The sequence below is a fragment of the Pinus tabuliformis genome, chromosome 5_2 (genome assembly GCF_031772625.1).
Source record: "Pinus tabuliformis cultivar Carrire ecotype Pingquan chromosome 5_2, CPIR1, whole genome shotgun sequence".
In the NCBI taxonomy this organism is placed as follows: domain Eukaryota; kingdom Viridiplantae; phylum Streptophyta; class Pinopsida; order Pinales; family Pinaceae; genus Pinus; species Pinus tabuliformis.
The window spans coordinates 547,531,786-547,553,124 of NC_142306.1; the positions used below are offsets into that span (position 1 = coordinate 547,531,786).

Genomic DNA, 21,339 nt, shown 5'->3' on the forward strand with positions numbered 1-21,339 from the left:
ATGAAGATGTATGTGCTGACCTGGTCAGACATCCCATTTGAGCATCATTAGTAGTACGCTAGTTCTCCGTATCTATACAAGTAAACGTCTAGCTACATTGTCACTTTAAATTGTCATTTTGTGTTGACTTTGTGAAAGATTGCTTATAATTTAATTAATATGCAAGCCTGGTTGTTACGAATGGTTATCAATTAATTATTAGGATTTTTTTCCCTTCTTGAAATCTATATGCTGACACCTGGTTAAATTCTCATTTAAATAACATATCATTACGCCTTTGAAAAAATGATTTAAACAGTTTCGGTAGCATGCTGCTGGTCGTTATCTATACATGTGGAAAGTCCAGCTACATTGCTGTCACCTTTTGCAGTTTGAACTTTGAAGTAACGGTCTCGGCTTGCATAAGGTGACGAAAGACTCTTACTTTATTGCAGTATGAATCATTTGATACATAGGGGAAATCCCCGTCTTGCCATATAATTATTATTATTATAGAATAATACTACCACCCAGCAACATAGTACACACATTATTAATCTAAATGCCCGTCTTGCCGCATATAATTATAGAATAAGACAACCACCTAGCAACATAGTTCATGCATTAATAATAATCTATTCCTCCACATTATATATTAGAGGCTATCAATCTTGGAGCATACGTCATGGTCGAATAGATTGTCTTTACTTGGTCCAATGTTTTATGTCTAATATAATCTATAAAGTTATCGTTAAAAAAAAATATATATATATATATATATATATTTGTGAATAACTTGCAATACAGAATATGGGCTTTACAAATGGCGTATCGCCTTCTTTTCATTTTTGTCATATACTGTGTCAAGATAACACTGACCTGTAAGCATTATAAAGACGGAATATAACTGCAAAATAGAATACAGGCTCGCGTGTTGTCGCAAGGATCTACCAATGGTCCATTGTCTACGAATACCCTTACAACCTTCGTGAGACTCGTAACTGACTTTTGAGGGGTAGATCAGGTCGTTTGGTGTTTAGATTTTATTAAATTTTGGGTTAAACTATTATGAGGAGGAAATGTGAACGGGAGAGTTAATTGCGTTAAGTATTATATAACTTTTTTGATAATAATTTATTATTATGTAGATTATAATTTTGGTAACAGTGTTTTAATGGGGAAAATCATAATTTTGGCGATGGTATTTTATTATTCAGCAAATCACAATTTTGATAACAACATTAAAGTGTTAAATAAATTACAATTTTCATAATAGTATTTATAAACAATTTCTTTTTTCATTTAACATGCACTAGCCTATCTACGAGGTGTAGATTAGTTAGTCCATCTATGGGGTGTAGATTAGTTAGTTTCATTAGGGTTTAGTCACCACTAAATCTCATATTCAAATCTCTTCTGGAGAGATTGAGGATGAAAGCCATTTTAGGGGAAATTCAACTATCGCAAAGGGCATCTCACAATCCTCGTAATAGCATCCCACTAGACTCAATCTAATTACTAAAAAAATGAAAGACTAACCTAACTTAAACAATATAATCATAATTAAAACCCCACTAGGGTTTAGCTTAAGACAATATAACAAGTTAGTTTCACTAGAGTTTAGTCCTTACTAAGGTTTAGGGTAATACAATATAACCAGTTAGTTTGGCTAATGTTTGGTCACCACCAAATCTGAAATTCAAACTTTTTTGAAAGATTAAAGATGAGAACCACTTTTAAAAAAATTGGGAGTTGTCTTTAGTGCGACTTTTTGGAAGTTTTTCTAGTGGATTTTTCTGGTCTAATTTCTCTAAAAGCCGGCAAGAATTCATTGAAATCACAAGATTTATGAGTAAACTCTGCACAATAGAACTGCCCTAGGGGTTTTTCATGGTGCGGAATCCATATACAGTGAAAAAACTAGTTTAAATAACACAAATCAAGATTTCACCTCAAATTTTCCCACAAATTCCAAAAAATCACACTACAAACAACTCCAAGTTCAACTATCTCAAAATATATCTCACAATTCTCATAATAACATTTCACTAAACTCAACTTAATTAAAAAAAAATATTAAAACTAACTCAACTTAAATACAATATAAATATAATTATTTATTTTTATATATATAAACAACCATACAAATTAATGATATTTTTCTCAACCCTATGTATTATAGAATAGAAACCCTAAAATTGCAATTTTAACCATATAATATCATATGGTAACAATTATGGATCTATAACAATGAAACTACCATTTGAGTGAAACATATAAAACGCCGATACTTCGATTATACGCCATGATCGTATTGGATGTCCCTCCAACACATCTAGCTCATCTAAACGAATGTTTCACTCATGCTTTATATAATCTATAAAGTTATTATTTTAATCATTTATCAGAATGGAATAACTTGCATTACACAATTCGTTTCTAAAATGGCGTGTAGTCTTCATTTTTGTCATGTACTGCGGGAAGATAAGACAAACCTTTAAGCATTATGAATACTGCATCCACGGTGAATCACTTGCAAATAGAATAGAGGTCTGCGGGTTGTATCAAGACTCTATTTAACTCTATTAACACGGTTGGAATTATTGTAAATAAATTTTAAACACTAAAATTTTACAAGTCAGAATTGGTCATGGGACTTGTTTTTATATTATTGGTATCTTTTTACTATAAATAAAATTTTTAAAAATTTAAACACAAGTCAATTCCAAACACCAACCAAAACTCCTTAACTCCTGACAGACTCATATCACTCCTATCTCCGTAAATTTATTTGCATACGTTGACAATCTCTTAAACCTCGCGACCATAGCCAGTCACTTTGTCATGAGCATAGGAAATTCGTAGCATTACTAGCTTCGGGCATTCATGTATTCAAATAGAAGTGTTATAGGCCTGAGGGTCATTCCTCACAAGCCCTCTCATTAAGGGCTACTTCGCACAGAGTTACTCCTATCACATGCAGATTTTTATCAAGGATAAAGTCAACTATGTAATTGCTAGGATTTTGAAAGCTGAAGCCAACCAGACGATTTATTCCGGGCTTAAGGACATTGCGTAAGCTCCCCCAATTCTCCCAAAGTATAAAAGAAACCCTTCGGAGTAATGGTAACAAATACTTACAGGAACCCAACAGCAAAGTTTCCTAATTTATATTTCGGGATTGAATGCATATGGATCCTATGGATCTAACCCCTGAATGGATGCCTGTGACAGAGCAGGGAGTTTTCTACTATTCTGGGCTTGCTAGTAGTTATACGTGCTACTTCGCCATTGCTCTTGTTCATCAATGTGCTAAAAGAGGTTCTTAGATAGGTAAAGATCATACGATAACCTCTATAAACGCAAGAGCAAACCTGATAATACCGTACCTTAAAAAAGGCCGGCCGTGTGGCTTTTCGAAGGTAAATTTGGTCATGAGCCAACAGATTTAATTTTCTTTTACAGAAGAGGAAGATATGCAGGGTACATTAAAGCTAACGGTATACAACTGAGAGAGATCAGACAGCAATTTCATTCTTGGTGCCAAAGCTCTCATTGATCAAACAATTTGCTCTACCTTACTCCTGGTACCTTGATTTAAATTAAAGGTCACTTTAAGACAGCAATCAGTATCTATGGAACCGAAGCAAAGGTTAGTTCACCCAAGACACATTAATGTGTTTGTGCTAAATCAAATGGCCTCTAACCTTATCACGGCTGCTACAGCGTCCAATGCTGGAAAAGATATCAACCGTGCATTCAATGCAGGCCGCACACTAAATAATGCCCGATGATCGTCACCTGGTGGAAACTAAGAGCCGGGAGTTTAAATCATTTAAAAGCGCGTTAATTTACCAGGCCACATAGACATGCTTTAGCTTAGATCGTGAAATAGAACCTCGATTAAGTAAGGCCTGTTCGCTGACGTAGAGCGGAAAACTGCCAGGCTTGCTTTGAACCAGAGACGCTCTACTTGTTCACCAACAACTTGATACTCGTTCTCAAAGATCGTATGAATAAATTAATTTTCTGCATCTTCGACTAATTTCCCTAATTGTTGGGAGCATTTCATCATTGATCCAAATTCATTTCCACCACTGCTCCGGGTTCAATTCCATAAAGAATGATATCTTAGGACATTGCCAGGTTCAATTCCATAATGAATGATATCCTGGGACATTTCCAGTTTCAATTCCTCGAAGGATGATACCTAAGTCACTGCGTTTAACAGAGTGCATTGAATGATTTTAAAACGAAGAATGAAAATGTTGCTTTGGAAAATAAACAAATTTATCCCTGCAAAAATTGTCGGCCAACAGAGTAGCTTCAGACGTTGCAGCTCGCACCATATTCTTCAAAAAATCTCTGGTAATAAAGGTTAAATGCACGAATTCTAAAACAAAGCATTCAATCAAAAGCTCACGGAAACTAGCCAAAATTACCGGTCCAAGGATCGAACCCGGCGGAGCCCAATTTTACAGTTCAGGCCAAAGTACATCGAAAACCATCAAAATCCGAAAATCTGAGCTTAATGTTAGTGAAAATACCTGCAAGAAGCAACAATCCGTCCACGCGACCAAAGAAAAACTAGTTAGCGGATCGAATTTATGGTTGAAAAATGACGGAAATCGAACCCTCGTCAACACAAATCTTGGTGTAAAACGCAATTGAAAGCTGCGAGGCTCTTGTAAAGCCTTCTATCTTTAACAAAAATCTTTCGTGATGTAATCTGACGCCTTCAATCCGATACCAGACCCTCCAACCAGCTTCCGTGCGTGCCACTGACTATGCTACAGGACTGAGGAGGCAATCGTGAAAATGGCTGTGGAAAGGAGGCCGTGGTCTCCGAAGCTTTTACAATTGGACAACGAAAGCGCTGGAATTAACAGAGCATGTAAGACAAAGAACCTAACCTACTCTAGCACAGCAGGTAAGAAAAGGATTCAAATTTGTAGCATAGCGGCCTTTTGTTTAATTTGGTTGTGGTAAGTTACCAATATCAACACAATTTATAAAGAAGTATTGTAACATAGAGAAAGTGGGCCAACAAATGGAACACATGATTTGTTTGTGTTAGTTCCGTTGTACATCGTAGTAGATAGCTTTGGATCTCTACAGAACTGAGTGGTGTGTGGCTGGATTTTAACAATTTATCAGCATAACCATACACAGCCTGTAGAAGAGACTTGCAGCCACTAAAAATGTCTCCAGAATATATACAACTAAGATTTATAACATGACAGCTTGAATCATTATCTGACGCCACATCCGAGAACTGCACTTCTGCCAAATTCCTCTTTATTTTCCTGAAGGCAGTCGCTTCGAGAAAGGCAACTTTCTTCATCGTGGAGTGAGCGGTTCTCGTATTTCAAAGCTTTAACGAAACAAAGTAGCCATTCACATCCAACTCAGACAAAGTGGAAAAAACACTTTTTGATGGACCTCTCGGCATAGGAAAAGCGCGTAATCCAAAGGAAATTAGGGAGTTGTTTTTAGTGTTATTTTTTGGAGTTTAGAGAGTTAAAATTGGGTGGAAAAAATTGTGGTGAAATTTTGATTTGTATTATTTAAATTAGTTTTGTAATTGTGTATATTGATTCAGCCCTTGGAAAATTTCTAGGGTAATTTTATTGTGCAGAGGTTACTCATCAAACTTGTCACTAAAGAGATTAGGGAGTTGTTTTTAGTACTATTTTTTGGAGTTTAGAGTGTCAGAATTTGGTGGAAAAATTTGTGGTGAAATTTTGATTTGTGTTATTTAAACTAGTTTTTTAACTATGTATATGGATTCAGCACCCAGGAAAACCTCTAGGGTACTTTTATTGTACAAAGGTTACCCATAAAACTTGTCATTTCAATGAATTACTGCCCGGATTTTAGAGAAATTAGTCTTTTGTTTTTAGTTTTTTTGTAATTCAATCTTTTTTCCAATTCAAATTGATGATTAGCTGGCCCAACCTTCCAATAATCCCGTAACTAAATTTGTTCTCAAAATAATACAAAATTTGGTTAGATTTTTGGTAAAATTCTTTAAATTATTTTGGAAATTTCAGTGTTTAAAATTTAAATATTTATAAATTATTTTGGAAATTTCAGTATTTAAAATTCAGATATTTATAAATTTTTATGGTATTAAATTTATTTCCATCAAAACAAAAGTCAAACATTTATAAAATAAAAATAAAAAAAAGACACCATATTCCAACCGATTTTGCTCTCCCAGCAAATTTGTCCTGTCGGTGGACAACTTACAACTTGACAAAGCCTCAGACATGGCGTATTAGGCACTTTAATTGTCACCATGCCGTGTTTGACTTTGCAAATCAGCCAGACACGTAAGAAAATTATGCACATGGCGTAGAGAACCTCTCTTGCTTTTTATATTGGGCAGCTGTAAATTGCGGGGATTTTGCTTAACCATCTTAACGGTTGCTTAACACTTTATTAAACATGTTTATTATACCCTATACAGACCTAGACCTCGTTAGAATTTGGGCTCGTCATTTATAGTGTTGGTTAGCGTTAGCTTCTCCTTACCGTGTCTTTTTCATGGATTGTTTGGATGTTGGTCTTTCTTGGAGCATGCTATTTTAGTTAAAAGCTGAAATTAAAAAAAAAAAAAAAAGTACCTATTACATGGCATTTTTTTTTTTCTGAAGGTGGCAAAACCTATCAAACTCAGGCATTACGCCTCATTATCGATGATGTTTTTTTAGTAAGGAAAAAGCTGGATAATATTAAAACTTAAATATCATATAAATATATGAATATAATCTGAGATGGGGAAAATCATTATCGATGATGTTATCGTAATTCCTCACCATTTGAACTATTTTTTACAATTTTGCTAGGTTATATTGGACTAATATAGTTAAATTTTTAATTTATTAATTCATTTTATTTTTTCTCGAAAAATAATTTATATTATTTTTTCTCGAAGTATAATTTTTTTTTTTTTGAAAAATAATTTATTTTATTTTTTCTCCAAGAATTATTTATCAATTTATTTTATTTTTTCCAAAAAATAATTTTATTTGTTTTTCTCCAAGAATTATTCATCAATTTATTTTACTTTTTCCACCGGAATTATTCATTAATTTATTTTATTAATATGATAATTTTTTTTCTATGTAAGACTAATTCTATTAATAAAAACAAAAATATAATTACAAAGAGGCCCCGCCTCAACCGTTGTCACTGAAGTTCATCAAGAAGGTCTAAACTGCCCCAGATTTGGGGAAACCAGTTTGACATGGCAAAAAGACCATACATATATCCCAAGACCGTTACTAAAGGAAAACCATGCATAAGACCTGGACCCATGTTTTAAGGCAAAAACCAGAAGAAGATTCAACACAGCACCACCTGATGTGACTGCAAAATGACAAACCCGCTTATCGTTCATACAAACAGCAAAAACAACAAGTAAATGGACCAAACCCGTCAGCATCAGAAGTCTGAGTTGGCGCATGGGTGGCAACGGATGCCACGTGGTGTCATTTGTTATCATCCTGGTCAGGTGTCTCCTCGACAATGAGGCAAGCGTACCAGTCCCAGCCTTCATCCTCCTCCGCCACATCGCCTTCCGCTGCGCCATATGGAGGCTCCCTTGCATGTTGGGTGCCGCTCGAACTGGCAGCTAAATCCATCGTAATTGAAGCTTCGGCTAAGCTACCACCAATTTGATGAATGTCACCAACACGAATTCCTTCACCATGCAGATGGCCATGCCTTACTCCCCTGCTATCATCCTTCGGGCATTTCTCATAACCACGACCCACTCCCTGAGTTCTCTCCTCTTGAGATGGCGCTTCAGAATTTCTTGCCTGAGCACTATTCTGCTCATTTTCTTCAGAGAAAACTATGGTCACATTGGTTGTAATGATGGGCCTGTTCAGGCTACTCTGGAACCTGAACTGGGTCGAGTGAGGGACAGCGCTGGGATGCAGAGGAGAAATTGCAGTGTGGAGCCAGAAATCACTGTGCGCAGCCATTGGGACCAACCCTTGCTCCCGTCCACTGCGCGTATGGGGAAATTGTCTGTGAGGCAAACTGGGAGGAGGCGAATTCTCATGGGAATGAGGGGGAGAGGCGGGAATAGAGCTCTGTGCTGCTTGTGGGCGAGCGCTGCCACTGCGGGTGCCTTCTCTGCGACTCCTCATGTGATGGCGAAACATATCAAGGTGGTTGGACTGCAATTCAGTTGGACAAGAGGCCTGGAAGGAGAACAGGTTGTGAACAGAGGACTCATGTGCAGGATTCAGAGGGCAGTGCCTGGAATGGGAGTAATGGAGCCCATTTCCGAGGTCAATACACTAAAGAAGCCAACATCAGCTCCCCGTGGTAGTTCTGTTGCGAGAATTTCCAACCTGAGGCGAACAGATGTTGAGGGAAGGAGGATAAACAGAGGGTTCACGAGGCTCCATATTATTTCCAACTGCGTTCGAATCTTGGCCTGAGGGGCCATTTAATGCTACGTGCAGGCTGGCCTGCATTCGTCTCAGGGGAGCCTGGAACAGAGCGCTACCCACCGTCTGGCAGGTTCAAGCGTCGGTGGTCTGTTGGATTACCATTAATGTTCTTGGATTTCACCCGCATCCGGGTTATTGATATAATAATTATAATATATTTAAATTTTTAATTTATTCATTTATTTTATAAATATAATAATTATAATATAATAAAAATTATATATTTGTTTTATAGGTAATTTAATTGTTGATTAAAGTAATGTGAGTTGACAAAAATTGAGAGATCCAAGGTTCAAATCTATTGTTGTGAATTGGTTTATGGAGAGGAGAACAAGTCATAGACTTCAAAGATTACTAGTAACTACTATTAAATTTTTCTTAAATACATATCTATATACATATAAATTAGTTTATTGAGAGATCTAAGGTTCAAATCTATTGTTGTGACTTGATTTATGGAGAGGAGAACAAGTCATAGACCTCAATGATTTACTAGTAGCTAATGCTAAGTTTTTCTCATATATATATATATATATATATATATAAAAGTTTGTCTCTTATAGGATATTTATATCACATAATTTAAAATTAAATAATAATAAATCATATGCAATATTAAATTTTACTATATAGAAATAATTATTATTAGTTATAATGATGATAATAATATTTTTATTGTAATAGTTTTTTTTTGTATTATTATTTCTATTGTTACATACTTATCAATGGTAAATATAAATGAAGTCTTGTGCTATATCAACCACATTAATATTTTTAGTGTGGTTGTGTTAGTACGATATAAAAATTGTTATGAAATGAAATTTGATATTGATATAAATTATTGGAAAATATAATATCAAAATATTATTTACAAATATTTATAAAATATTATTTTATAATATATGCATATTTTAGTTTATTGGTGAAGTTTAATTGTCAATCATTGTGTTAAGAAGTATTTTGTAAACCATGAAATTCAAAGTTCAAAACTTTTATGGGTTAAACCAATAAATAAATAAAATGTATATTTCCTTTTTTTAAGGAAGAAAAAGAAATGTAATTTCATTCATAATTAAATTATAAAGACTACATTTTGTATATACACTTTAGGAGTGTATTCATGAAGAAACGCAGGCATATGCAAAATAAGTAAGCTTATCAAAAGGTACAAACATTCCACCCAGAAGCTGAGTTGCGTAAATACATCTCCAATAGCAAGCAAAAATACCAAAATAGAGTAAACCATAACAACACTTCATACCAAAATGTAGTGACTATCATGTATATATCACAGACAAAAATTTAAAAAGTCGTCAAAACTGAAAACTAAGAGAAGCTATAACCTATTGAAGGAAAAAAAAAAAAAAAAATTGAACCCAAGGAAACTATAACCCGTTGAAGATTAAAACAAAACAAAACAAAAACATGTAGAGGCATGCATTGTCATGTATATTACTTTAATAAAAAAATATAATATTTTATAACAATAAAATAGATTAGAATTTACACATTGTGTATTTGTTTTGTAATAGTAATTATAAAATTTTAATTTAATTACCAATAATTATTAAGTGGATAATAAGTATTGAGATATTTTAATAATAGTTAGGAATAAAGGGTTTAAATTTATCTCAATGATTTTTAATTTAGTTAAAAAAATTGCCATATCCACAAGAGTCAAATTCAATTTCCATTAGGCTTTTATCTATGATAGTGAACTTATTTATGACATTGAAATCTTATTTGTTATTGTTGTTTTACTATGTTTTACTTGTTAAAGGTTGATAATTATTTGAACTTGTGTCATATGAACATGAGTTGTGATTCTTTTAGCATGTGGTATTAGTAATCCATAATATTGGCCCATGGTTTTATAACAAATCGTACTTACAAATAAAGAATCTTCATGATAAAGTGGGGTGAATCTTCATGGTTAAGAATCTTGTTACATACTTTTTTAATGTATAAATGTTTAACTTATATGTTAATTGTTTTCATAAGTAATAATAGTAATAATAATTTAATTTTTAGTAAAGGGTTTCTTCTGTATAGTCTTTCATGGCTAGTTTTGGGAGAGTTCATAAGAATGTTGCAATCTCTCCCAAAGTTCTCATAATTTGCATCCTATGTTGCAATCTCTCCCAAATTCCTCATCATTTGCATCCTTTTCAAAGCTCAGTTGGAGGTAATGGAAATTTTCGTCACTTAGAGAAACCATTGCTTGCAGCATTCTGGCAAATTAAAATTCAAGGGCATTTCCTGCTAAAAGCAATGCAAGATCCAAAGTATGAGCTCAGATCTAACATGATTTCAAATTATGTCAATATATGCCAAATCATGCTTTGATCTATAAGTTTCGTCAAATTATGGCCCTCTAAAAAGTCTCTAAAATAAATAGAACATCAAGGGACAAATAGATCTAGAACTAGGAGAAAAAGGGTTTTTCATAGTATTTTTTTCTAACTTGAAAGATAGAATGAGGGTTTTTGAAGAACGGCCTTATGGTTAAGAGCATGTATTTCCTCCTAAGAGGCCACAAGTTCAAAGCCAGAGGGGGTAGTATGTATGCCTTCATAGAATTTAGTAGTCAAATCATTGTGCGGAGATGCGTCCCTTGTCCCAGAAACAAGGGGGTCTCATACACCAATTTGGTGTCTGTCTTGGTCGTGACCTTATTATTATTATTACTTTTCTAATAATGTTGGGCTATTTGGAAAGAGTGGTACAATCCTAAGAAGGAAGATTTCATTGCTACCCCAATATGCGTTCCACTCTTTTCTCTTCCAAAGAAATATTGAGAGAAAGAAATCCTTAAGGTTTTTGGGGCAACTGATAGAGAGAGATACACATCCTATTCAAGGATTTGTGTCTATATGAATTTTTTGTAACCTCTTCTAGCTTCAATAGACAGTTATTATCAGGATAATCTTTGGCAACAAACATTGAATTATGAAAATGTCCCATTTAGATGAAGTGTTGTCATGAATATGGAAATCTTTATAGATATTGTCCTATGATTGCAAAGGATTTACCAACAGATAAATCAACTTATAAAGAGCAAGAGGGTTTTGGAAAATCCCCCCAAAGGACAAGGAATTATGACCTCGGGGAGCCACAAATTCTAGTCATAACCCATGTTTGGGAATAGGTTCACATCTCTCTCCTTTCTGGATGAGACATGGACACAAAAAGCTAATCAATGAGTCCCCCAATCACTTGTTGGAGGTATTACCAAGTCTTTTTCGCCACCAACAAAGCCTGAGAAAAAGAATTTAGAAGGCAATCTACAAAATTATCTACCCAAGGAGCCAACTAGCTCAATAATGAAAGAGGATCAGACTAATGACCTCCTAGAAGACATGGATCTAGATGTTCCATGCATGATTGCTCTGCTAAAGGTTTGCCTCAATAAATATTTGCAACCCATGCAAGACCTTCAAACAGATAATGCTCAATAGGGTTCAAGTTCTCCAAATCCCCATTAAGGAGTTCGTATGTAATCTTTCAAAGATACCCCCCATATGGTCAAGAAAGATGGAAAAACAAGGCACACGAGAATTAAGGACTTTGTCCAAGAAGATGGAGAAAAGTTGATCAACTTAAGGGAAGTCATGCAAATATTGGAGGAATTTCCTCCTCAACCCAAAAAGCCATAAAGTTTTCATATTAGTCTATGATCATTTCCTGATAACTTTGGTTGATAGGCCAAGGTTGCAGTCCTTTTATGACAAACCACAGTTTCTAGACTTTGAAAAGCTAGACTACCTTTAATTTAATTTTTCTCTAAAATTTAGTTTATTTTTATTTTTATTTCTAATCTTGGCAATGTGAGATGTATCATGAAATAATTGTTTTGATGTCTATTTGTATTTACTAGCCATTTAATTTATATAGATAAGCTAGTTACATCATTTTTAAATACAATACATGTTTAACTCATATATTAATTTTTTTAATAATTATTAATAGTAATTATTTACTAGCAATTGTCCCAAAAGGTACAAAGAGAGGCCGATAGGATTATTAAATTGGAATTGTTGAACTTTTCTAGAAGAGTTAATTGGTTTGTGGAAAACCTTGTTTTCTTGGACTGGAGCATTATGCAATTACTTTTCAGGAACACATTGAATGCCTTATTTCATTTTAGACAAAATCAAGAGGTTAAGTTAATTACCCAAAATCAAGAAACCTCTATAGATGACCAAGCATATACGAAGAATACATCTCATTCATATGCAATACTAAATCCATCTTTTCTTTTCTCTGAGTAAAATTTCAAAAGCATGAACACATGCCATTTCATATGCACAATAAACCCAACTTCTGAAATTTCAATGTTTGATCAAATCTCCAAAGAAATTTGAACCAAAGAATCTACTTTTTGTTTTAATTGCCCTGTGTAAAGGAACGAGAAAATGCGAGGTAAGCGATGGAGAAGCCTGGCGACTAAGAGGAAACATGGCCACAAGAATGACCTGGTTCACTTCCCGGGTAAGGAGAAATTGTTGCCCCCATGGTTGCACTGTGGAAGCCATAGACAGTATAGATCTGTAGCTTTCCCCTGCAAAGAAGGGGAAAAGGAAGTACCAATCAGCCATGCATAATAAATTACCGATCATCTGCAAACTCTGAATAAAACTAAGTGACTAAATGTTGCCACATTAAATTTAAGAAACCTAACAAGTATCTCCTTTTAATTACCTTAGAACTTTACGAATAGGGAAAACAAGGTTTTCATCTGGTTATTTCTTACTCATCAATAAATGAATTCATTACCAAAATGTACTAGAAAGTGGCAATAAATAGATGAAACCATGATGGAACTTAATCTACTCTATTGGCACTGAAACCCACACTATTTGGGATAAAGAAAGGTATTGGAAAACACATGTGGGTATGTTAAATTTTAGTACCAGCAAAAATATCAATTAGTGGGGCAGACAGTATGAGAGACCAAAATCTGACAAGGGTCCCAATATGAGACAACGTGAGTAATTTCATAATTATTTCCAAAACATGATAGATGAAAAAGAACAAAATATGATTAACAAAAGCTTCTAATGCCAAAAATGCTTCAGCATTTACTTACCAGCAAAATTCGAATTTACATGGAGGTGTACAAGTAATATGCATACAGCCTTGATTTTTCTCAATTGGCCGTTTACACTTTGGTCAAGGCTTTGAATTTGCCAATATCCTGAGAAAACACCATGCTTTTAGAAAAAAAACTTGTGATAAGAACAAGACAAGTTATCAAACAAAAGACAAGCTTACTTGCATAACCAATCAGGAGTATGAGTCTAAATAAAGAACTAAAAACATACATATTTCAGAGAAATAAGCAAAACTAAAAGAGAGAATATGTGCGTAAGCAAAACTAAAAGAGGAATTGGTCGTTTACACTTTGGGCAAGGCTTTGAATTTGCCAATATCCTAAGGAAACACCATGCTTTTAAAAAAAAATCTTGTAATAAGAACAAGACAAGTTATCAAACAAAAGACAAGCTTACTTGCATAACCAATCAGGAGTATCAGTCTAAATAAAGAACTAAAAACATACATATTTCAGAGAAATAAGCGAAACTAAAAGAGGGCATGTGAGTAAGCAAAACTAAAAGAGGGCACGTGAGTAAGAACACCTTCTAATCCAATTATAGTAATCTGGGAATGTAATTGCTTACTTCCAATCCAAATAGAATAAATATTTTTCTAAGCAAGCAATAAATAATCTGGGTAAGTGTAACAGTTGATACTAGCAGTCAACTTCTCTGTAAATACATATGAATGGTTCATGCTCACCTCAATAGATTTTTCCTCTGGGAAACCACTCATAAGTATCTTGCAGGCAGTCACATGAGAAAAATATACAAGACCTAGCAGCAATGTAAATAATCCTAAATGACCCCAATCAGCCAGGAAGGTAGTCAATTATTTAACTCAGGCAATGGAAACATCTGAATGATCCTAGTTCAATAAAAAAAAAATCTCTTTCAGACACATAATTCAACATATACAATGCCAAAAAGCACAGGTTTCCAGAGGCCAATAAAACATGACATAAATAGAATCAGAAATCATAGTGCTGACGCCAGAAATGAGAAGCGAATGGACAAGACAGGAACAAAAGACAACTACCATTAAATATCCTTTACTTACCAGTTCATGTTCTCTGATTCTGCACTGTTCTTCAAGATCCACTTTTCAACTGTTTCACAGTCTACTGGGCGGTGAGCTTCCTCACAGCACTGTATTTAATTCAATCAAAAATCAGTATATGTGTTTGCTTTCATGTAAGTAAATTTAACTATAACAAAAGCAACTTTGATAGAAAACAAAGGTTTGTCACCAAAATTATCAAAAAAAAAAAACGGGATAAAAGAAACCTACATTCCAGCAAAAGTTATGTGTGCATTTGCAGCTAACATCATAAGGGCCACTTCCCATAACAAAGTCCACACCATACTCACAGCCAAAGCCTGGTTGCAGAGGATGACGAAGCAGAGTTTTTTTTTGTTGATGAAGAAGGGGAAGGTAGATTATTCACTTTAGGGGGTACGTGAACATTTCGATTGAAGCACTTGATGCTTTAGAAGGGTTCATAGAAATAATATTGAAACAATGAACCCAAATGAGGTGTGAACTTTTACTTCCTTGAGATTTAAAAGCTAGATTTAGATATCTGTTAAAAAAAGTATCATCTTATCTACCGCACTTTGCATTTTTAGAAATTTGTTTCTATTGTGTGTGTGGACAGGAAGGATATCATCCAACATGAAACAGGGGTAGTTTGTATTAGTGAAGTGCTTTGAGGAGGTAATCAACCACCTAAAGAAATAGATAGCATCCTGAGAATGATTGGCACAGGGAAGTGAAAATGAACCCCATCAGAATGCCAAGAAAACATCAAAACATGCAAGAACAACCACATGTGGGTGAAGGAAGCAAATCCAAAACATTAAAAAAGATATGGCAAAGGTATGGGCAAGTATTGAGCATACATCCCAGTTGGAGAAGAGATCCTGGATTTCGACAGCCTCCGAGAGACTAATGCATCTTTAAATGATGACTAAATGAAACCCTAGATACAGTCCAGCCAAGGCAGAAGACAACTACATCTCTGAAGAATAGGGAAATGCTTTGCTCACATGCTCTAACAGCAGTTTATTGTATGCTTCCGACAGATGCCTGTGTGATTTGATGAAGACATAAATATTGCACATGCTTGATGAGAAGAGGAGGTTGCGGGGCCTTTGTTAATTGAAGAAGAGGGGAAACATATATTTTGTGAAGGAAACGTTGATATTTAAAGGATGCCTTATACGGTACACAAAGAATAACTTCAACTTCATACCATGTAGCAATTGAACCTTACAGGACCGTTGGGCTGGAATATAACCTTTATTAGCTCTTCAAATGTACTACTTTCTGACATCTATGCTCTTCATCACTGCAGGTTAGTAAGAGAGGAAGCCAGGAGTGCCATTTATTTGTTACTGTTGGTACATTTTATGCCATCTGGAACTTTTGGCAAGTAAAAAACAGCGACATGTGTGTTACAAGGGCGAGAATGGGCTAAAAAGCTGCTATTGCTAGAATAAAGTGAGCTCTTTCAGCACAGGGTATGATTTCCAACATAAACAAACAAAATCCCAGATAATGTTGAGACATAGATACGAGCCTACTCAGATTTTGTATCCTGATCACTGTGCATCTGCACATTAATAATTGCATGGGCAACATATATGCCAGGCAAGCTACATAACCTGTGAAAACCCACAGAATGGTTTGAAGCGTCCTCATATGCGTATAATAATCTCTCTATGGATGATGTACACAGAAGATCTCCAAGTCACTTGAATGGCTTCATTAACCTAAGTTAGTAGTTAGCACCCCACTCAAAGCACTGAAAGCTTGGGTTAAACTCTTTAGTTCATTTGCCTTCATTGTTTCATGAATATGAACAATTTCTATATGTCCTGAGGCATGAATTCGTAGCTTTATCCCCAAAGGTTGAATGCTTAATACAAGTTATATTCTTTGTTGAATCCCATATTCAAATCCCAAGGGATAAAATGAGGATATAATCAATGTAGCCCCCTAAATGATTAACTTCCAGTCACAGTTACTGAGGGTAAACTCTGATCTGGCTAATAAAATAGCAGGTACCAGTTCACATGATGCCAAGTGTATCTAGGGGTTCAGTGCTTTGAGTGGGGTGCTAACTGGTAACTGAGGTTAATGAAGCCATTCAAGTGACTTGGAGATCTTCTGTGTACAGGACTCTTTTCCCCTTTGCGCTTTTTTCCCAACTTTCAATTCTTTTGCTGAAACTCGGGTCAGACCTGAATCAGGTCTGACTGCTCTCATATGGGAGTTCTTGAGAGTATTTGCTGAGTCTGCAACAGACTTAGGAGCCTCAACATCTAGACTCCAACAGCATTTTTTGATGTTTTTGAAACCATTGCGTGACATTTTTTTTAATCCCCATTTTTGCATGCTTTCTGGTCTCATTTTACATCTGAGATATCGATCACCTTAGGAATCCAGCTTATGGGTTGTTGTGCTGCAGATCCCTGCAGTTGTTGTTGTTGGTTTATTTGATGTTGCTGTTGTTGCTGGGCCACAACAAGTCAGCAATGGCATGGGAGTGGCAGAAAAGGTTTATTTTCCTATGCCTTGCAAACAGCATCACATGCACCAGTAGGCAAATTGAAACTGAGAAATGCTTCAGCAGTAAAGAAACTGTGCTGTGGCTGGAAATAAAGGGCATCATGGCTTTTTCCCAAAGCAAACTGATATCAGCTCTGCCATATGAGGATAGGACAGATAAGGTCAAATTAAAATGATTATAAAATGCAAACCAATCCTCCAAGGCCTACTAATTTGCACATACCAATTCGAAATCATAGGTCAACCTTACCAAATTCATCATATTACTGTCTAGTAAGTAGTTGACTACGTCATAATTTTATGTTCATTGAAAGAGAAGGCTTAATGACATACGCATTTGTGTGTTGATATCTGGGTGTAAGTAATGCATTAGCATTTGTGTTACCATTTAAATTAATATCTGTAGTAACCATTCAATTGGTTTTATTTACAATTCTTGCAGGCTTGAAAGAAAAATATGACAAAGCAATGAAAGAAAAATATGACAAAGCAATGAGGAGAAACCAGTAGGCAAATTGAAACTGAGAAATGCTTCAGCAGTAAAGACAAACTGATATCAGCTCTGCCATATGAGGATAGGACAGATAAGGTCAAATTAAAATGATTATAAAATGCAAACCAATCCTACAAGGCCTACTAATTTGCACATACCAATTCGAAATCATAGGTCAACCTTACCAAATTCATCATATTACTGTCTAGTAAGTAGTTGACTACGTCATAATTTTATGTTCATTGAAAGAGAAGGCTTAATGACATACGCATTTGTGTGTTGATATGTGGGTGTAAGTAATGCATTAGCATATGTGTTACCATTTAAATTAATATCTGTAGTAACCATTCAATTGGTTTTATTTACAATTCTTGCAGGCTTGAAAGAAAAATATGACAAAGCAATAAAAGAAAAATATGACAAAGCAATGAGGAGAAATGATGTGAAGGCCATTGTTGTCACTGGTATGCAACTTTGCAGAAGGGATGGAAACTGTACTAAATGTTCAATGGTGTTATAAATCTTTATATATATTCATATATATAGAGAGAGATGTAAATGCTTCTGTTCAAAAATCGAGATGATTTCATGTCTATGTCTCTGTTTTGGCATTGTTAGGTAATGGAAGCATATTCTCAGGTGGTTTTGATACTGAAAAAATGTTGGTTAGGAGGCGGCAGCTCCCTGTCCTGGGGATTTTGTGCTATGTTTTTAGTCCATTTCTGTGCCTCTTTCTATAATCCAATCCAGAGTTTTCAATCAATAGCTTTGAAATTGTTATTTTTTTTCCAATCAAGTGCTTTCAAAATTAATCTCTCGTGGTGTGGAATGGTATCACTGGGCAGCTAGTTCAACACTGCTCCTTGAGTCCCCAAAAGTCACAGAGGATATCATTGCAGCTGCAATGATGATTTCCAACATAAATTAACAAAATCCCAGATACTGTTGACACATAGATAGGAGCCTACTCAGATTTTGTATCCTGATCACTGTGCATCTGCACATTAATAATTGCATGGGCAACATATATGCCAAGCAAACTACATAACCTGTTGAACCCCTAGATACACTTGGCATTATGTGAACTGGTACCTGCTATTTTGCTAGACAGATCAGAGTTTACCCTCAGTAACTGTGACTGGAAGTTAATCATTTAGGGGGCTACATTGATTATATCCTCAGTGTATCCCTTGGGATTTGAATATGGGATTCAACAAAGAATATAACTTGTATTAAGCATTCAACCTTTGGGGATAAAGCTACGCATTCATGCCTCAGGACATGGCTTTCCAACTGCACCCTTTCGTAGAAGAGAGAACATTTGTAAATAGAAATTGTTCATATTCATGAAACAATACAGGCAAATGAACTAAAGAGTTTAAATGAGAAAACAGAAATGAATTCATGAAGATCAACTGATTGTTATTCCAACCCCATGAGAAGACCATGAAAATAACAGAAATCATGCACAGTGAACAGATACTATAGTGGAAGTTGGATGTTTGATATAAAATAACAAATTCACACAACTGTAAGTATCAGTATAGGAGAAGCAGACCACCTGTCAATGGAAGCACCATTTCAAATGGATCAATAAGCAAGGCAAAAGCACATGAATACATGAATTGAAACATGAAATAAATCTAAAGGTGAAAGGCATCATGCAAAGATCATCATAACTGAAAAGAGCAGATAACAAAAAGATCATCTCGAAGAATCAATGAGGGACATCCTTCTGTACAAGAACATTTATGAGCCAATGAGAAGAATTTGAACGCGAAACTCATTCATGGGTGAGGGAAAACACAATAACTTGTAGGACGTGACCCCAGAAAGAAACTCAGTCCCCTGTAAACACAGACTCTGACCTTGAAACTACATCAATCCACTGAAAAACGCCGAAACCGGTCCTAATATCAGCGAAAAATCAGCTGAAACTAAATGATATTATTATGCCAACTATTGCAATCTCAATCGCAAACAACACACCAGCAATCTAACCTTGCAATCTGGAACCTTCACAGAATCTGAAGAAACAAAAAGTGTATTTTCAGGCTTTAAATCCGTGTGAATGAGTTTCAACTCATGCATATCTGCCACAGATCATTGGTAATATTAGGAGAAGAAAATCCTGGATAATGTTGTTAGTGCCCTTGTAAAGGCCCAGTCCACTGTTATAAATTGTGATATATCATGACCAACTAAGCAATCTAGTTAATAGCAGCAGACAGTCATTCACTATAACATTAAACTATATGTTTAAGCCCTCGCACTGCAAATGCAAAGATATAAGTGCGAGTATCGTCTACACACATGCTACAGATTCCAACAGTTGCCTTCCAACCTCCCGTACAAGATCAATGGGAAATGGGCTGTAACCGTTTTTGCGTAGGAAATCATATAAGCTTGGGCCAAGCTTCTCAAAGACCTGTTTTTGCATCCATCAACAATCTTAAACACACTAACAACCATATACATAACAGAGAATAGCCTTGGGCGCTAAGGAAAAAAATAAACGGAGATATAAACTACTACAGAATACTGACTATGCAAGTGTGATTCCGGTAGTCAAACCATTCGCGTATCTGCACACAGCTGTATTGGGAAAGGGCATACATCTCAGGGAACCGTTTCAACTGACTAAAGAACGGGCGTACACTCATTTACTCGGAATTTGCTGACTTACTACTAAAAGAATTACCCTGGCGTTACAAGTTATGAAAGACAGCGGGACAGAGAAGAAGAAACACGTCCATGAAGAACTGAGAATTTGTGAAGACATAATAAGCACCTTCATATCAAGAATAGGTTTGAAAACTTGCCTGGAGCGATCACCTCTGTCACGGCTAAACTTGCAGCTAATCCTTGCGCTTGCAAAATCTGAGGACTGTCTTCAGGGCGTGAGGCTGTCGAACAAAGTGAAAAACAAACCGTGAACAGGTTCAAGGTGGAAGATAAGTGCAGTCGAACAATCTGGAAAACAAACCGTCAACAGGTTCAAGGTGGAAGATAAGTGCAGGAAGTTAACACGACCCGCCATTCCCTCGCAGAACCACTCCCTCGCAGAACTGTCCCGCCCTATTCTGACGGTAGCTGCAGGAGACTGGAAAACCCCTGGTTATGGCATTCAGAATCCGATGCGGAAAACCCCTGGTTATGGCATTCAGAAATCGATGCGACGTGTCAGTACGAGGAAGAGAAGACCCATTCAGAATCCGATGCCAGGTGTCAGCAGGAGAGCCAAAGGAACGACGAAAGAGTCTGTTCCAAAGGAAGGCCTATCGGCCTAAAAATAAATTTAAAATTTAGCTCATTTTTATATATTTTTTTTAAATTTTAACAATACAAGATACATATCATGAGTAAGTGTCTTTATACCTACTATGAATTAATGTCTATGTGCGTTTAGTAGTCATTTAATTTATATCAACAAATACATTGTAATTATATAATTCCTTAACAATAGATATAGATAATTTATTATTAAATATATGGTATCTAATGATCTTAACACACATTAAAATTATGTTGATATTATTTATCCTCTTTTATATGTATTTATAATAAAAAAAAATTACAATAAGTTAGATATACTTAAAATAAATTGAATTAAAATTGTAACATTTAAATTAATTTATCATATTAATATATTCAAACCTTTCATTCCACTCTAATTATAACTAGCAATAGCACCAAGAGGTGCAAAGTAATGTCCAAATCTCAACA

At 35.3% G+C, this 21,339-nt stretch overlaps 3 protein-coding genes across 10 annotated transcripts in view; all 3 read right to left on the reverse strand.

The window, feature by feature from the left end:
* Positions 1 to 21,339, reverse strand: part of LOC149160104 (S-type anion channel SLAH2-like) — a 208,592-nt gene that overhangs the window by 81,405 nt on the left and 105,848 nt on the right. The window contains exon 3 of one of the 3 annotated variants that reach the window (XM_089436609.1): positions 4,527 to 4,830. The exons of 1 other annotated variant lie outside the window; for it this stretch is intronic. The gene's annotated coding sequence lies outside the window, so the exon portion shown is untranslated. Of the gene's footprint in view, positions 1 to 4,526; positions 5,211 to 21,339 lie in introns of those variants that run through there. One more of the 3 variants, XM_089436610.1, reaches the window with a different exon arrangement.
* On the reverse strand, positions 12,661 to 20,863 carry LOC149160105 (putative E3 ubiquitin-protein ligase ARI8). Of its 6 annotated transcripts, XR_016261776.1 has the most exons (5): positions 14,838 to 16,386; positions 14,607 to 14,695; positions 13,540 to 13,647; positions 13,364 to 13,410; positions 12,685 to 13,011 (listed from the first exon to the last, which is right to left on the reverse strand). XR_016261776.1 is itself a non-coding variant. In XM_089436606.1 (3 exons), exons 1-3 carry the CDS (start codon positions 14,892 to 14,894, stop codon positions 12,897 to 12,899), a joined length of 261 nt encoding a protein of 86 aa, XP_089292732.1. In that variant the 5' UTR covers positions 14,895 to 16,388; the 3' UTR covers positions 12,661 to 12,896. The 6 variants fall into 6 exon arrangements, 3 of the variants coding, with proteins under 3 accessions (XP_089292732.1, XP_089292733.1, XP_089292731.1); XR_016261777.1 differs by lacking the exons at positions 13,364 to 13,410; positions 14,838 to 16,386 and adding an exon at positions 20,436 to 20,863; XR_016261775.1 differs by lacking the exon at positions 13,364 to 13,410 and having other exon boundaries at positions 14,838 to 16,384.
* On the reverse strand, positions 18,463 to 20,436 carry LOC149160106 (serine/threonine-protein kinase AFC1-like). Its single transcript, XM_089436604.1, has 3 exons — positions 20,160 to 20,436; positions 19,927 to 20,041; positions 18,463 to 19,706 (listed from the first exon to the last, which is right to left on the reverse strand). Exons 1-3 carry the CDS (start codon positions 20,274 to 20,276, stop codon positions 19,573 to 19,575), a joined length of 366 nt encoding a protein of 121 aa, XP_089292730.1. The 5' UTR covers positions 20,277 to 20,436; the 3' UTR covers positions 18,463 to 19,572.

Coding starts and splice junctions, on each gene's coding strand:
- LOC149160105 (XM_089436605.1), bottom strand. CDS start 14,894: ATGGGAAGTGGCCCTTATGATGTTAGCTGCAAATGCACACATAACTTT. Junction 14,696..14,837: donor CACATAACTTTTGCTGGAAT/GTAGGTTTCTTT, acceptor AATTAAATACAG/TGCTGTGAGGAAGCTCACCG. Junction 13,884..14,606: donor GAATCAGAGAACATGAACTG/GTAAGTAAAGGA, acceptor GTGTTTCCTTAG/GATATTGGCAAATTCAAAGC.
- LOC149160106 (XM_089436604.1), bottom strand. CDS start 20,276: ATGAGTGTACGCCCGTTCTTTAGTCAGTTGAAACGGTTCCCTGAGATG. Junction 20,042..20,159: donor ACCGGAATCACACTTGCATA/GTCAGTATTCTG, acceptor ATGCAAAAACAG/GTCTTTGAGAAGCTTGGCCC. Junction 19,707..19,926: donor ACTGTTGGAATCTGTAGCAT/GTGTGTAGACGA, acceptor GATCTGTGGCAG/ATATGCATGAGTTGAAACTC.